This window comes from Pezoporus flaviventris, unplaced genomic scaffold, assembly GCF_033815535.1.
Source record: "Pezoporus flaviventris isolate CSIRO_AGI_PZ_B2104156 unplaced genomic scaffold, CSIRO_AGI_Pfla_v1 ptg000034l, whole genome shotgun sequence".
Classification (NCBI taxonomy): Eukaryota; Metazoa; Chordata; class Aves; order Psittaciformes; family Psittacidae; genus Pezoporus; species Pezoporus flaviventris.
The window spans coordinates 2,630,582-2,646,336 of record NW_026892582.1 but is presented as its reverse complement, the minus strand read 5'-3'; the positions used below and the strand labels follow the sequence as shown (position 1 = coordinate 2,646,336).

Below are 15,755 nucleotides of genomic sequence, written 5' to 3'. Positions count from 1 at the left end.
TGGAGTGAGTGGTGATTGTTCCTGGAAGACATCAACCACAGAACTGAGTCTCTGCAGAGTAGGAGAGGGTGGCCAAGTCCTGAAGGATAAGCACAAGCCTGGTGACCCAGCTGTGACAGAGCTTTGAGCGTGCTGGGCTCCAAAGCAGAGGTCCAGAGCTTGAAGTGCCATGGAAGGTCTCTGCCCACAGGAGGAGCTTCCCAGGCGCCACAGCAGCATCTTGGACTATTCCACAAAGTCCTGCCGTCCCGCTGGCAGGCAGCCTGCCCTGACTCAGGCCTCATAAAACTGCCTTTCCATCTGTTTGGTGAGGGTCCCACTGGACGTCATGATCCGGCTCACAAACTCTTTGGTGACCTGTTTGGTGAGGGTGCTGCTGGCACTCTCTACTCTCTGGGTTGTCAGGAGCATGCTGTCTGCAATGAGAAACTTTGTGGTCAGGACACCGTGCTAAGTATGAGGTCACAGGGAATAGGATCTGCTCTACCTGATGATTTCTGTCAAAGATTTCTCCTTAAATATCACTTTAATTGATGAAAAACCTCTCCAAATCAAGTGACTCAGTACTTAGCTATGTCAGTCAATAAGATGGATCTCCTAATAGCTCCTAAAAGCTCCTAAACTCTCCATGTTGCAGTGTGAATCCATGAGTTGCTGAACTCAGATGGGACAACTACATTGATGTAATTGAAGATGGTCATCACACTTCTTTTTTTCTGCTCTGGAGAGATCTAATCTTGCATGAAGAGCTAAGATTTGATCCCTAGTGATAGTCCTGGGGGACTCTAAGAACCCAGCATTCCTTCTGTGACTGGGTAGCACATGAGGAAATGACTGCAACTGCCTCTGGGGCAGAGCAGGGACATGGTGCAGGAAAGGGTCTGGTCCTCTTCATTAATCCTGCTGATGGATCCTCCCTCCCTGCCTTTGACACTTGAGGTAAAAGCATCCTTAGACCTTTGGACAAGCAGAGTTATCCTTTGCTCTCCAAGGGTTTCAAAGAAGACAGTGAGCCCCTACCTGTGAAGTGGGGATCCAGAGAGGAGTGGCTGATGCTGGTATTGGTGGTGTATTCTGCTGGGAAGTTGTACACTTCCTCTCTCATGTACTGCTGTCCTCCAAACTGGGAGAAAGTGCCTTGGGAGAAGAAAAAGGGATGAGGCATTCAGGAAATGACAAGAAGCATCCAACCCCTCAAACCTGCACAGTGAGCACCAGCAGACAGCTCAGGAGATTTCTCTTGCTGACATCAGAGCCAGGTTTAGAAAGAACTGGAAGGACTGGGAAGGTCTTACACTGTCCAGTGCAAGAAGCTGCCTCCAGGTATGTGTACAACCAAGAAGTTTCATAATAAATTAAACATTGTCTTCCATGAAGACAACGCTCTGCCTTGTGAGCACTGTCCCAGTCCTGATGCACTGAATGTGGAAGGATCATGAGAACCTGACAGTGTCTGTATGTCTTCAGTGAAAAACTGAGTCACCACCAAAGCTGGAAAGGGACTCCAGGAATTGTGTTTGCTGCTCTGAGAGGTTTCTTAACTTTGCACCTCTAAGAAGACATGGTACTACTGTACCTCCATCCTGAGATTCAATGGTGATGATGCCTTCTCTCTCTGGCCCAAAGCCTTGGGTGGTCTTGGCTTGCACTTTGAACTTGTATGGGACATTCTCATTCAGGTGGGGCACAGTCAGGGTGGTTTCAGGATTGTCTCCTTCGACATAGATATTCCTGGGCTCCCCTAATCCACACAGACATACCAGAAGTGAAGACAAACAGGTCTGTTCTAGTCGCTCCAAATACAATCCCCCTGACTCTAGCTGCTGTCTTAGCTTTCCCTAAGCTTTATGCCGCTCTCAGACTGTATGATCACATCCAGTTCTATTAAGGGTTAAGGCAACCCTATTTTAGTACAGTGGTGATCCACAACAAAAAGCCTCCACTGGGTTTGGACTATAACAAGCTACAGGTCCTTCCTCTTCCCACCACATTTTTTTTACACCAGACCATGCCGTGACACAAAGCAGCATGGTCCAGCAGCTTCCAGGCCTGGAATCAGGCTCATGCCCCTATTTTGTCTGCAAGCAGACAACTTTGTTGCTGGTCACAGCAAAAAAGCAGCAAGTGGTTGCATTTGCTGGAGGCATCTTGTGCTCTACGCAGGGAACTGGGCTTCCACAGCCTGGTACCATACCTCCTCCATGCAGCATCTCACAGGTAACCATGTAGCCCAAGATGGACCCATTGGGCTTGCGGGGTCTCTCCCAGCTGAGCTGCAGGGAGTCAGGGCTGAGGGCAGTGAACACAAGTGGCCCAGGAGCACTGGGTGTGCTCAGCGTGAAGGGTGAACCTGCAGGAGCACGAGTAAGAGATCAGTATCAGAGAAGGTGGTGAGGAGGAGCCGGGGAGGGATTTGCACACAGCATTTATGAAACGAGCTGCAAGGTCTCAGCAACTGTCCTGGTTTCAGCTGTAACAGTTACTTTTCTTCCCAGTAGCTAGTGCAGTGCTGCATGCCCACTGTATAAACTGGGGGAACTACCCAGAAGGGAATGATTGCTGCTTGGGTAAGGCTGGGTATCAGCTGGCGGGTGCTGAGCAATCGTATTGTGAACCACTGCTGGTTAGTGTTTTTTTCTTTTCCCCTTTTTGTTTTATATTAGCTCCCTTGTTATTTCCCTTATCATTAATATTAGTAGTTTCATATTATGCTTTAGTTATTGGACTGTTATCTCCACCCATGGGTTTTACATTCTTCCGATTCCCCTCCCCATCCTGCCTGGGCGGGTGAGTGAGTGGCTGCCTGGTGCCGAGTTGTCAGCTGGATTCAAACCACGACAGCTACCTAGACAGCTAGTGGAAGGTGGATTCATGGGGAAGAAGGCCCTATTCGTAAATGAAAGGAAGGAAAGGAGAACTCAGGATGTGGTAAGGGAAAACAGCAAGGCCAGCACTGCAGACAGCAGCAGAGACATCAGTGTCACCCTTCTCCTGCCCTCCATCCACCTCACCTGGTACAGGGCTGAGTGGGCTCTGAGGGTCCACCTGGGACTCTATGGTGATGACTCCTTCCCTCTCCGGGCCCCAGCCTTCCTCACTCTGTGCCTTCACCTTAAAGATGTAGGAGTGGTTGGGCAGCAGGTCCTCTACCACCACTGAGTTCTGGCTGGGGTTGCGGATGGTGAGGCGGTGGACCTCTCCTGGGACACACAAAGTGGGATGTCAGCATCATGTTGCAGATACAAAGACAGAGCCATGGCTTTTGCTTAAACTCCATCTCAAATGGACCACCTGGAAAAGTCATCCCTGGCCACCTCCATCACACATCACCACCGACAGCAGGACAAGAGGCTGTTTCAAAAAAGGCTCAGCACAAACAGCAGCTTCTTGAAAACAAAATGATTTTCAGCCAAAGATAATTACATTTTTACTAACTGACCCAAATTTCATGTAAAAATATTTTCATTCAAATTCTTCCTCCAAGTCCAATGTGCTGGAAAAAACCTTCGACTGAAATGTTTGGGCTGGTGGAGGATGATTCCAAGTGGTTTTGGAGGAGGGATGACTTCACAAGGAATTGTCCCCCCAGCAGAAGCAGAGAATGAGAGCTGTGAGGTAGCTGAGACACTTCCTTAAGGCTGCAGAAAAAGCAAAGTTGGGGACCAGTCCCTGAATCCCGGAATGGTTAGGGCTGGAAAGGACCCCTGGAGTTCATTTGGTCCAACCCCTCTGCTCAAGCAGAATCACCCAGAGGCCATTGCCCAGGAGAAGACCCAGACCAGATTCTCCAGAAACTCCCACCACCAAGTGCCTGGTGGACAGTGGCACCTGCTCACTGACCTCCATTGAGGAGCTGGTAGTGCACGCTGTAGCCCTGCACCTCCTTCTCGCAGTGCGGCTCCTGCCAGCTCACCTTCAGGGAGGTGGGTCCCAGGGCAGAGAACACCAGGCGTGTAGGGGTGTCGGGAACCCCTAGCCGCGGCCTGGAGTCTGAAGGAAAAAGGCAGCATCAGGGTGGAGATCTGGGGGAGAGGAGGGAGTAGCACACACAAGCATGGGATGGTCCTAATGGTCCACGGAGAGCGTGGTGAGATGTCATCTCTGCAAGCTGACTCACCACAGCCCAGGACTGGCTGGCTCTGCATACCTACAGTGAATTCCCATGGCCTTGGGGTGCCAGCCTTGAGTGGCATAAGTTAAGGTAAGCTTTGTGCCCCTGTGGTAGAGAAACCAGAGCAGGGGTCCAGGTGCTGCATGTGGCCCTCCTCACTCACCCTGAAGCACCCTGTCCACTCTGCCATAAGCTTCACAGTTATCTTCACATATAGCTCAGTTAGCACTGGCCCTAGTCTATAGCTGAAGCAGTCCAACACCTTCAGGGACTGATCAAGGGTATGGGGCAGCTGGGACAAGGGCTCATGTTAGCACAGCAGCCTCCCAGGTGCCACTCAAAAACTGAAACCCCTCATTGACATGGACTTTCCCAAGGAGCTTGCAGAGGGACATTTCATATGGAGCACATGTTCTCCCCAAGACTCCTCTGAAGACCTGTGGGGTAAGACTGAGAACAAGCAGCTTGTTAGGAATGAAGAGAATGGGAACAATGAGCTGGTCAGCTCATTAGAGCACCGTGGTGGTGAGTGTTAAGCAGCCCAGGTGGGTTGAAACACAGCTGAAGTCACCTGTGAAGGGAAAGGTGGTGTGATGAAGGCTCAGGTTGCGCCAGGAAGATCACCAGCGTGGCACACAGCGAGCCATGGAGAGAGGATTTGGGGCAAGCAATGGATGGCAACAGCTCATGGATGGTCAGTGGCTTGGCTGTTATGGGATGCATGGCTGGGAAGAGACACTGGGCAAAGCTGTACCTATGTACTTGCAAATCCCTGCAGACCCATCAGTCATGATTATAGAGTCCCGACAGCCAGTGCTGGGGTAGTAACCCTTCACCTTTGCCCTGCTCCTGAAACCCACATCCTGAGGCTGCAGGATTGTCCTCCCGGCATCTTCACAGATGGGAGGGAAGAGTGTCCCTGGACAATCTACAGAAGCGGTGCAAGAGAAAGAGAGAAAAACACCATTGGAGACTTCAGAGCAGGTTCAGCCCAGGTGCTGGCTCCTGCAGAGTAGATTTTTTTAAGGCTCAGATTTGAAGAGTCTTATAACAACCTTCTGTCAGCACCAGCTGATGTACACCTGTGGAGCCAAAAGGCAACCATGCTGCTAGACAGAGTAAGAATACACACATGCACTTGCCAGAGTGCTTTGTGGTGTGAGGATAAGGATGTAGCTCCCTTTCCCGAGCACTCTGCACATGAGGGATGGAAACCCTTTCCAGACTAGTCTGGTAGCAGGCTGGCCTTAGCAAAGCACCTAAACATCAGTGGTGAGGACATGACCTTACATATGTCTGGTTCATAGGCCCCCTTTGCAGTGAACACAGTTGTCACACCAAAAAGACTTGTAGGGCATAAGTCCAAAGACAGTAATAGGGGTGGAAGGGAAGGACAGGTCCATCATCACGGTACTCACCGTGCCCCATCAGCATTGTGGAGTAGTCTCTTGTCAGAGAGGAGCTTCCCATCACTCTGTGCTCCTGCTGCATGTGTGAGCTCAGCTGATGGTAGCTGGTGTTTGTTGCTCTGGTCAGTGTGCCACTGCTACTGCCAGGGAAGGAGAGGTCTACCCGGCCATTCAGCAAGTGTTCTGTGAAAGAGAGCACACTGTGAGGAACAGGGCTATGGACAGGGCTGCTGCTCCAGTTTCCATGGGAAGGAAGCAGGAGGCATCATGGTGCACCCTGCCTTGGCTGCATCCCAGCTTCAGCCACTCTGGAAGGTTGTTCTGGAGCACTACATCTAGAAAAAGCCACCTAAGCTGATGATGTGGAAGCAAAGAGGTAAATTGAGACTTTGCCCTGCACACGGCACCAGACAGCCCCATGGTGCTCAAGGTAACTCCAGACCTCGGCCTCACTGGAGCACTGTCTTGTGGTTCTTGCCATGTTCTCTCACATCTTTCTTAGACGCAAGCCCAAGTATATAATTTCAGATGAAAAAAAAAGAAAAAAAAAGGTAAAAAAAGGAAAACAGCCCTTTATTGAGGCAGTTTCTCCAAATCTCACTCTGGATCCCATTTCATCTGGATTTGAAAAGCAAACTCTGCTCCATTGTTCTGGTCTTTGATGAGCTCCCAGCCCTTCTCAGCAGCAGGCCAGGATAGATCAGTCCAGCAGATCTGCCCTAGAAGCTCAGGGCACTTAATTAAGGTGAGGAGCTGCCTTTGCAGGTGCCACTTAGGAGGTATCATCTGAGTTTTCTCCTGCCTTGAAGGTCCAGCCTTTTGCAGAAGCAACTTGCTAGCAACTTGTTAGGCTCCCAAGTCCATGCCGAGATGGGGGTTACCTTGACACTCTTGTGAGCAGACACACCAGAACAGTTTTTGAAGCAGACTACAGTATGTGAACAGTGCATCATGCCAACATAAGATGGGCACACAAGGGGAGGAAGGGGACATGTACTGGGGCAGACCCCGGTTGCCAGCCCCTTGTCTCAGAGCAGGATGAGACAGGACACTCAGTGCCTTAATGAAGCTGCCCTTCACCTGCTTGGGGACAGGGCGTCCCGCTCCTCCTCAGGCTGCCAGTAGCCACGTCGCTGTCCTCCTCATGGAGGAGACCCTCGGTGTCTGAGGAGAAGCGGCTGCTGCCAGAGAGGCGGGGAATGGTTTCAGCTGGGAGCCTCCAGGTGATGCGTCGAAGATCCAAGTCTTCTCCCAGCAGCGGCACATATTTCCACCTGGAGCCTTTTGGGACAACGCAAGCACTGGTGTTGGCATGATCTGCGGGATACAGAGTGGGCTGCCCACCACCTCTGTGGTGCTTGCTGGGGAGGGAAGGGACAGGCACCAGTGGGAACAGGAACAACAACCCTTCGCAGCCTGTCTCGCCAAGTGAGCTGATGAGTTCAGGCAGTGCAACCATTGTGTGACTAGTAGAAAGAAGACGGTGGGAATGCAACATGCATGGTGTTCCTCAGCGCCAGGGCTCTTTTCCAGCCCTGTGTCCATCATGACAAAGGTGAGAGTCAGACTCCCACCACACGCCTGTCCCTGTTATGAGGAGTCTTGCAACAATTGTCCTCTGCTCAGGAGAGGTTCTCTCAGTCCTCGATGTGTGCTCAGTGGTCTCATTACCTTGCTCTCTGACAGGACCAGGGACTCACTGCTTGATCCCAGGCCCTGGAGAACTTTCCCAGGGAAGACCCTCCAAATCCTACTGACAAGCCTCATCATTTCACTTATGGCACATCTTCCCATCGTTGTCCCAGTAAAAGACAAGGAAGCCAGCCTTATTCAGAGAGTGAACTGATGGAGGAAGTCAGTGCCTTCCCAGCACCTTGTGAATTCCCTCCTGTTGGCTTGGCCAAGACCCTGAGCATCCGAGAGACTCAGAGGTCTGACTTGCCAGTACTTGCTTGCTGACAGGAGCTCTTGTGGTCCAGCCAAATGGCAACAGGAAGGGAAGGTGAGCAGGGAGGGCCATGAAAAGCTCTCTCACCCCACACTGGGATTTCTCTTTGCTTCATGGCTAAGAAGGGAGGCACTGGTCTTATTTACACTGTGACTAGTCAAGTGTTCCCATGGATGCAGCTACCGTGCTTTGGTTGATCTCCACCTTCTCTGTGACTTGGATTTCTCTATCTCCATGAGGAGGAAAGGAGCAGTGAAACCCATTGCTGAAAGCTGCTGTTAAGGAAAAGAAATGTTAAAAGTGACCTTGCAAAACCCAGAGCAACGTACCTGAATCATCAGAGACACTGGGATGCTTGCTGCCAGCTGCAGAGCGAAGCACATCTGCACTGTACATCAGGTAGCTGTCGTAGTCCTCGCCTCCCTCTGCATCAATGATGGGGACATCAGGGATGATGGGGACTGGAGAAGAGGTGAGAAAAATGCCATTGGACAAGCATCTCAAAACCACACAAACCTCCCATACTTAGGCTGGCCTTCGGCATTCACCAGGGTGGGTGGTGGAGCTGAGCAAGCAGGACATGGAGAAGCAGCTGGGGTAATGGGAAGCACATCCCAGCAGTGCTCCTGCTCCCACCCAGGGGGAGCAGTAACTCACTGGACATCGGGCGCTTAGGCTGCGTGGCAAGGTTGATGGTAGCTTCTCTCTCAGGTCCCCAGCCAGCACCATTCCTGGCTTTCACCATGTAGCGATAGGGCTGGGACTCCCGCAGGTTTTCTATCAGCACCATGCGCTTCTTTGGGTCTTCAACCAGCACCTTCTTCATTGGGCCAATGGGTACTGCAAATACAGTATGCCTGTCACCCGTGAGGCCACGAGACACAAAGGATCCCACAGCACCCCATCCTTGGCCAACAGGCTCACTGAAGTTTGCTGCCAGGACACAGCCTGGCTCTGGAACAAGGTGTAGAAGCTGTGTGGGCATGACATCATCTTCGGGGACTTCCCAAACTGAATGTGGAGTCAGCCTAGAGCAGAGGTATCCTTTTGCTGCTGTGTCACCAAATAGCATCTTCCTGACATCCTAGCCCTAGAGTCTAGACCTATGAACTAAGATTTTAAGATGAAAAGCAGCAGCAAAACACTATGGAAGTGAATGGGAACTGAGAGTGCTCCAGGCTTTGCAGGGTTAAATTCTGAATGGTGATTTTCCTGTGCTCCTCCCATCAAGAAGTGACCCCCTCAAGAAACATGCTTGGAGCCATTCTAATTCTCCTGCTTCTTGGGACTACCCCAGCCTCTGGAAATTGTACTTCAGCTCCTCAGCCTGGCTGAACTGCCCTGGTCAGAAAATGAGCTCTTACTGTTGTCCTCGTTGACAAGTCCGTAACTGACTTCATAAGCTGTGATTTCCCCATTGGTTTCTGCAGGCTCAGCCCAGCTCAGCTGTGTCACAGTGGAAGACACAACATTGAAAGCCAAGCGGCCGGGCTCACTGGGGACTGGAAAGGCAAAAGCAAAGGGTTCAGGTTACTGTGAGTCAGAAGCCAGTGCACACAAATGCCCAGAGCTCCCCAGATCATAGCTGGGTTGCAGTGGGAGGCACTGGGTGCTTGTCCCCAAGACCATCAGAAGCTCACAGCTGGAGCCCTGAGCCCATGCTGGGTGCACCGGCACCAATTTGCTCCCACATAGTGGGAAACAAAGTGTAGATTGGCTCACCATCCTCAAGAGTGCGGCAGTGGATGATGTCAGAGTAAGCACCTTCACCCATGGCATTGTAGGCAGAGACTTGCATCTCGTAGTCGCAGAAGGGGTAGAGGTTACTCAGCTCTACTGATGGTGCTTTGACATCAATAAGATGGGCTTCTGACTCGGGGTCCCCTTGGATCCAGTATTTAACCTGGCAAAGCAGCAGCAAGTCATGATGCCTTCAGATCCCCATCATAATGAGTGAGAAATTCCCCATCTCTTATTAGATCTTCTCTGGGAAACCCAAGGTGTTGTGCTATTCTTTTGAAGTGAGAGGCCAGAATGATGTGGGTATTTCATAGTAAGTGATGCAAAGGGAGATGAACCCCCTAGGAATCTTTCCTGCAAATTCCACATCCACCCAATAATGGTCCCTCAGGGATGGAGGGTCCAGAAGGGATGAGCTTGTTTCCTCCTTTGGGCATCTTCTCCCCATGTTTTTGCCACAAATGACTGTGTGTGAAACACCTGCAGGATAGGACTCACCCTCCCAAGGGATTCACTCCTCACCTTGTACCCCAGAGGTTTTCCTGGTGGAGGAAACCAGCTGAAGCTGATTTCCCTGGAGCTGAGAGCATTGGCATTGGGGTTAAGTGGCGCACTCAGGCGGCCTTTTGGGGACTGGGAGATCTGGCCTAGGCCAGTCATCGAGGGGATACCATCCACCACCTCTGCAGGCACAAGGAAGAAAGGACACATCAGTGCTAGTCCCCCCCCACAGGACAAAAAGAAGAAAGTGTGCCTCTCTTCAGCACTTGTCCTGCCCCCAAGCAGCAATTCTCAAAGCATTTCTGAGGGGTAGATCCCCATTATAGGGAAGGGAAACTGAGGCATTTCCTAATAACATCCCACAAAGCCACACAGCAAGCTGGCTTGAGAGTTGGGCTCAGACCCCCCAGGTCCTGCACCCTCCTGCTGCTCATTACAGACTGCCTAGGTAGGAAGAAATTAAAAGACCACCTTCTTTCCTCTGAAAATCTTTAACTCTGTCTAAATGTATTTAGTAATGCTTCAGTCGGTTCAGCAGTTGCCCTATGCAGATATAAGAGAACAAAACGATGGGCAGAGCCTTCTGAAGTCATCGAGTTGCTTCTGGAAACCCACCAAGTCCAGAAGACAGCTCTCTGGAGCCTCTCCAGCCCCTGGTGCCTGCCCCTGAAGCTTTCCTCGTTGGCCCAATATCAAGGGACTGTCTTGTACCCCCAGTATTTATGACCAGTACTGTGATAAATACCTTTATGTTATCAACTCACTTGATGACAATACTTTTGTATTTTTGTACATAGCTTTGCTTGTCCAGCCACAGGAACCACAAGCACAGCTCATGGCAATTCCTACCTCTCTCCTGTTTTAACAGCATTTTATTCAGCTCCCCGAGGAAAAGGAATGAAGATGGCTCGTATTTCCTCTGGCCAGGTAGATCATCCCTCCTCTTTCTACCCACTGTATATACCCACTAATGCCTCTAGAGGGAGGCCCAAATCTACCAGTCGGAGCTGAAGGAACCTCCTCATTGCCACTTTTTGGGTGAAGAGCGAGGCTGAAGCTCCGTACACCACCTCAGGGAAGGCTGGTCCGGTGTGGGGGGCCCCCCACCCCCTGGCTGCCCACCCCTACCTGGGTCTGCGATGGTAACCGTGGTCTGGGGGTAGCGGCCGATCTTGGCGCCGTACTTGGGGTGGAGGAGATCAATGGCAAACTGCTTGAGCTGGCAGTTGTGCAGGAGGGTGTCAATTTCTGTCAGCTCCAACAAGGGGACCTGCACCTCCTTTCGGGTATCCCCAGGCTGGAAGACCAGGTCACCCTCTGTGAAGATGTAGTCCTGGAGAAGGAAGAGGTGTAACCCACAGCACCCTTGAGAAAATTCTGAGAGAGAGCGAGCTTCCCCTCAGTGAATCCCCACGTGCCTTCCAGTGCCCTTAATTCGGGGGGCAGCCTCTCAGGTTGCTGAGGCACAGAGAGCAAGGCATGGAGGAGAATGCTTGCCCTAGTGCTAACCTCAGTCTTGGGTCTCCCCTCTCACAGCCACATCCCCTTTGAGCCTGAAAACTGCTCTTTGCCGCCCCGGGGTCAGTTTCTTCCCAGCCCTCAGTGCCCACGCATTTCTGCCTGCCAAGGTCAGGAGCATCACCCTTACCCTGCCATTCTTAGCGGTGAGATCCCGGGTCCTGTAGGTGACTTGGGATTTCCCATCGTCTATGATCTCCCGGAGGACAGGGATCTTGGCCAGCTTGTCAAAGCGACTGTGGGAATAGGCTGGCTGCAAGAAGGTGATGAGGCTGCTGGCTGGAAGGGGCAGGAGAGAAGAAATGTGTAGAGCAAATACATGAAGAATCACATTACAAACACGCAGGTGCGCACAGAGCTCCTGTCACCCATGAGTGTGGAGTGTGCACGAAATATTATTGCATAGCCTAGAGACTTTACTCCTGGCTTGTATTTCCTCCTCTAAACAACCAGATGAGAAGCAGAGGGAAACTGTCCCAAGCACAGCATTAACAGCAAAAAGGTTTTATTTTATTCCAGCAACCTATGAACTGGACTAGTAGAGACTCCATCTAGGTCAACCCTAGATCTTCCATGGAATTGTAGCATCTAAACTTGTGATGGTCAAATGTTTAAGTCTCTGTCACCAGGGATGACAACCCTCCTTTGGATGCTTTAAAAGATGCTCTAGTTTAGATCCAGGTGAGTTAAGATAGGAGTCACCAAGTAAATCTCTGGTCTGTGATTGGGGGGGAAGCTCAGATACACAGGCTGAGCCTTAGAAACCATGAATACATCGGGACATAGGACACCCAAACACAAGCAGACTGCATCTCGTGCCACAGTCACAGCACTTCACCTTGTTCTTTGATGATGGTGATGCTGACAATCCTGCGTCCAATCTCTGCAATGCCAGTAGGGACATCAATGGCCTCCACCTGCAGCTGCTTCTCATCATCATCATCCTCCCTAATGAAGAGTGGGACACGCACATCCACCAGCTCCACAGCCTCTTGGAACTCCACCATCCCGTGAGCATCTGTGGGAAGGGCAACCGTGAGCCGTGGGAAACGCCTCTCCTTGCCCAGCTAGGAGGCAGCACTGGGCCCTGCTCCCTACCTTGATCTGAGGTCACGGTGTAATAACCTGGTGAAACCTTCAGGTCATTGAAAGCCTCATGGGAAACATGCTTTTCCATCACTTTGATGATCTCTGGTTTGGCTGAGCGAGGGGCAGTGAGCACTGTGTCCACAATGGTGTGGTCCTGCCTTTGACCAGTAGGAAGAGAGAGCCAGGTAAGAGCTGACGCTAGGGTTGCTCATCTCATGTAGCAGCTGATGGGGCTAGTGAGTACAAGTGTGTGTGGATGAAGAGGGAGGAACAGCACAGGGGAGGGCTGCAAATTTCTCTTACCTTTTCCCGGAATTGGGCTGTAACCTGGGAGGAGAAAAAAAAAAACAAACAAACAACAACCAGCAATCAGAGTGACTAATGCATTTGTGGACACAAAGCTGGGTGTGAATCAGAGAATCAGGCCCCGGGCAGGTCTGAGCTGCAGCAGCTGCCCTGAGGGTGCCATCCCAGCCTGCAGAGCCCATGGCCCTATCACATGTTTCCTCCTGCCTGGCTGCTCCCTTCAGCCCTGGGTTTCCTAATGCGATGAGGAATGTGCCCAAAGGGAAGATCACATATCAGAGCTGTGGGGAGGGAATAACACTCCCCACTCAGTGCCAGCATCCCCAGACTCCTCTGTTCTGCACCAGGCACTTGGAACTCTGTATAGTGTTGAAACTTTTGAAGTCAATGGGAATTCTCCTATTAAGAACTATGTGACCAGGATTTGTCCTTGGCTGTAGGAGTCTCAGGTCCAAAGCCAGATGCAGCTGAGACCACCTGTAGAGATGGGTGGGCTCTGCTCTGCAGGCCTGGATGCACTGCACTGCACCGGGCTCCTGCTTGTGCTGGGGGTGTCTCACAGCCCATGCTCCCACCCAGCATCCCAAATTTCACACCCAGCCCCCTGGTCCACTCCCTCATCAGCAGGGCCCTGGAGGAACCTTGCCCCAAAGAAGATTTCTCCCCTTGTGACTCACCTGAACTTGGTCTGCTGGAGCTTGTGGCAGCCGGGGATGTGCTTGAAAACCTCGTTCAACTGCAAGGAGCAAAAGGGACTTTCACAACATACCCCTTGCTGAACAGGGATGTGTTCAGCAAGCAGAAGCTGCTGCCAGCAAACACAAGAGCCGGGTCCCTCCCAGGTCCTTCCCTCTCACCCTGCCACACCAGGCAGACCAATACATGGTTTCTCCCCAGAACATGGCAAGAAGCTTCGAACTGAAGCCAAACAGGAGCTTCAAAACACGTGTTCTGAAGCAAACTGCAATTCTCATGAGATGCTTTTGATATTTCTCACAATTGTGATCTTAAAAATTGTCCTTTCTTTCAGAAAGAAGAAACACTGCTTTTTTCAAGTGCTATCTGGGTTCACAGGGAAGGAGCACTCCTCCTTCCTCAGCATTGCAGATAGACAGCATCATGGCTGTGCCCCAGTGCCACCCCAAGCCCCCTCATGCCCAGCTCGTACGTTCTCCTCCACTTCCTTGTGCAGCTGCTCACACTCTCGAGTGTCCGGCTTCAGCAGGTTCTGCGTGAAAAGCCGGGTCAGCCTCAGAGACAGCCCATAGGGAACTGGAAAGAGAAATTCCCAAGTCAAACTCCTTCCTTCCTGGGTCAGAGAAACGACCCAGCCAAAAGTTGGAAGCATGAGAACACACATTGATGCTCAGTATCCAGATCTCATATTGCTAGTATGCAGCAGAGAAACCCCTCCAAGAACTGGAGGGCTAACTGGGAAGCTCTCTGCCAGATTCAGCAAAGGAACAGTGTCCAGTGGTGGCTCTGGACTGATGAAGCAGCGAAATCAAGGCTGGGTCATTGAGCTAATTAGAGTAAGACACATGCAGGCTACATCCACCATGCAGCCAGGCTGTCAGGAGGTCTTCAAGGCTACCACCTGCTCTGCTACAAGGCTAGACACAGGAATGTGCTGCTCAGCTTCCCACAGGATGGAAGCAGATATAGGAAGAACCTCTTTGCACTTGGGCTTGGAGGTAATGCCTTGGCTGCTAAACCTGGGGTCACCACCAAGGGTTCTTGTCCTTTGTGGCACCCCCATCTCCATGCACTATTCCTCAGCTGTGGCACTCACTGAGATCTTTGGGGTTGGCGGCAGCGAGGGAGGTGAAGCCCTGTTTATGAACATTGTTGTTGATCTTCCAGCGGACTGTGTCGCAACCCTTGAGGGACCCGCTGCGGACCATGGGGGTGTCCAGGTGGTCAGAGGACATGAGGCTGTGGCGAAGCATGTAGTGGTCCTCCTTGAAGCCAACAGTGCGACCTGCAGAGCCAGGGGCAAGGTCAGAGTCTGGGCAGACTGGGACAATGCCAGCCATCAGCTTCCCAACACCAGAGATGTTGCTCTGGGGAGTCGTTACGGCTTCCACCATGCCAAAGGTGTTGGGATGCCAGAGTGGAGTGCAGTGGAGAGGGCAAGGGGTGTCCATGAGTGTGGAGAACACCAGCTAGGTATTACAAGGGATACTGTTCAGGGGAGAGCCAGCAACGGGATTCCCAGTAGGGCACACCAGGCTGCGGGGCAAGAAGGAGCAGTGGAGCAGCAGCTCAATGGCTCCTTGGCTCAGGCTCTCTGCCAGGAGCTTTTCCCCAGATCCACCTCTCCAACTCAGAGAAGAGGAGGATTGATACTTATCCCAGCACCATCCCCAATCCAGGAAGACAGTGAACACCACAGATCCCTCTTCCCCCAGTTCAAAGGGTTGGTACCTTGTGCACAGCAGGGAAGCAGGCCTAGGCAAGCCTAGAAAACAAATGCCAAAGACACAATCACTGTGTGGCCAAGAGCAAAAACCCCACATCTTCAGCTGGGAGGATTCCCATCAGCAGGGATGGGTGGGAAACAGATGGATGGAGCTCTGGAATCTGGTTGTAGCCATATATCCCTTAGGCATGGGAAATCCCACCACAGCTTGTGTCAGCAACTGCAGAGGTGCTGGATAACACTGGGACTCAGCCCCTGTCAATGTGGTCATGCTGGAGGCTGGGTTGGTTCTGGAAATTCGTGATGTTTTGGCCCTTATGTGGTGCTTTCCCAAAGCTGGGACAAATGTCTGAGGCCCTCACCTTGCAGCAGGCACAGAACTTCCAGCAGAGCAGCAGCAGCAGCCCCAGGAGCAGGATGAGGAAGATGAGCAGTGGGATGAGCCAGAGGAAGTTCCCCGGTGGGCACTCTGCAAGTGACAGCAACGTCACACCTGGGGTGTGCAAGGAGGGACTGGGGAGGCAGGGACAGAGGGGAAAGGCTGGACTACAGCTGTCTGAGGGCTGGAGCAGCCTGGTTAAGCACTCACTTAATGCTCACAATGAAAAGTGCTGTTCAGGGAGAACTCTGGGCACCCTGTGCAGTGCCTCACCACCATCACAGAGAACTTGTGCCTAAGAGCTCATCCCAATCTCTCCTCTGCCAGCTATC

General features: G+C 51.8%; 1 protein-coding gene across 13 annotated transcripts in view; it reads right to left on the bottom strand.

The window, feature by feature from the left end:
* Nucleotides 1-251: 251 nt before the first annotated feature.
* Nucleotides 252-15,755, bottom strand: part of ITGB4 (integrin subunit beta 4) — a 30,198-nt gene continuing 14,694 nt past the window's right edge. For 6 of the 13 annotated variants that reach the window (XM_061461984.1, XM_061461985.1, XM_061461983.1 and 3 more), the window contains 24 exons: nucleotides 15,407-15,513; nucleotides 15,050-15,083; nucleotides 14,415-14,603; nucleotides 13,791-13,894; nucleotides 13,300-13,358; nucleotides 12,620-12,643; nucleotides 12,326-12,474; nucleotides 12,066-12,245; nucleotides 11,358-11,506; nucleotides 10,838-11,042; nucleotides 9,731-9,891; nucleotides 9,191-9,371; nucleotides 8,833-8,970; nucleotides 8,126-8,308; nucleotides 7,798-7,929; nucleotides 6,601-6,801; nucleotides 5,530-5,703; nucleotides 4,866-5,039; nucleotides 3,841-3,990; nucleotides 3,012-3,200; nucleotides 2,195-2,350; nucleotides 1,577-1,741; nucleotides 1,021-1,137; nucleotides 252-416 (listed from right to left, as the gene is read on the bottom strand). In XM_061461984.1, coding sequence (XP_061317968.1) covers nucleotides 274-416; nucleotides 1,021-1,137; nucleotides 1,577-1,741; nucleotides 2,195-2,350; nucleotides 3,012-3,200; nucleotides 3,841-3,990; nucleotides 4,866-5,039; nucleotides 5,530-5,703; nucleotides 6,601-6,801; nucleotides 7,798-7,929; nucleotides 8,126-8,308; nucleotides 8,833-8,970; nucleotides 9,191-9,371; nucleotides 9,731-9,891; nucleotides 10,838-11,042; nucleotides 11,358-11,506; nucleotides 12,066-12,245; nucleotides 12,326-12,474; nucleotides 12,620-12,643; nucleotides 13,300-13,358; nucleotides 13,791-13,894; nucleotides 14,415-14,603; nucleotides 15,050-15,083; nucleotides 15,407-15,513 — 3,464 coding nt within the window. In that variant the 3' untranslated portion in view covers nucleotides 252-273. Of the gene's footprint in view, nucleotides 430-741; nucleotides 750-1,020; nucleotides 1,138-1,576; nucleotides 1,742-2,194; nucleotides 2,351-3,011; nucleotides 3,201-3,840; nucleotides 5,040-5,529; nucleotides 5,704-6,600; nucleotides 6,802-7,797; nucleotides 7,930-8,125; nucleotides 8,309-8,832; nucleotides 8,971-9,190; nucleotides 9,372-9,730; nucleotides 9,892-10,837; nucleotides 11,043-11,357; nucleotides 11,507-12,065; nucleotides 12,246-12,325; nucleotides 12,475-12,619; nucleotides 12,644-13,299; nucleotides 13,359-13,790; nucleotides 13,895-14,414; nucleotides 14,604-15,049; nucleotides 15,084-15,406; nucleotides 15,514-15,755 lie in introns of those variants that run through there. The other 7 variants (XM_061461991.1, XM_061461986.1, XM_061461987.1 and 4 more) reach the window with 7 other exon arrangements.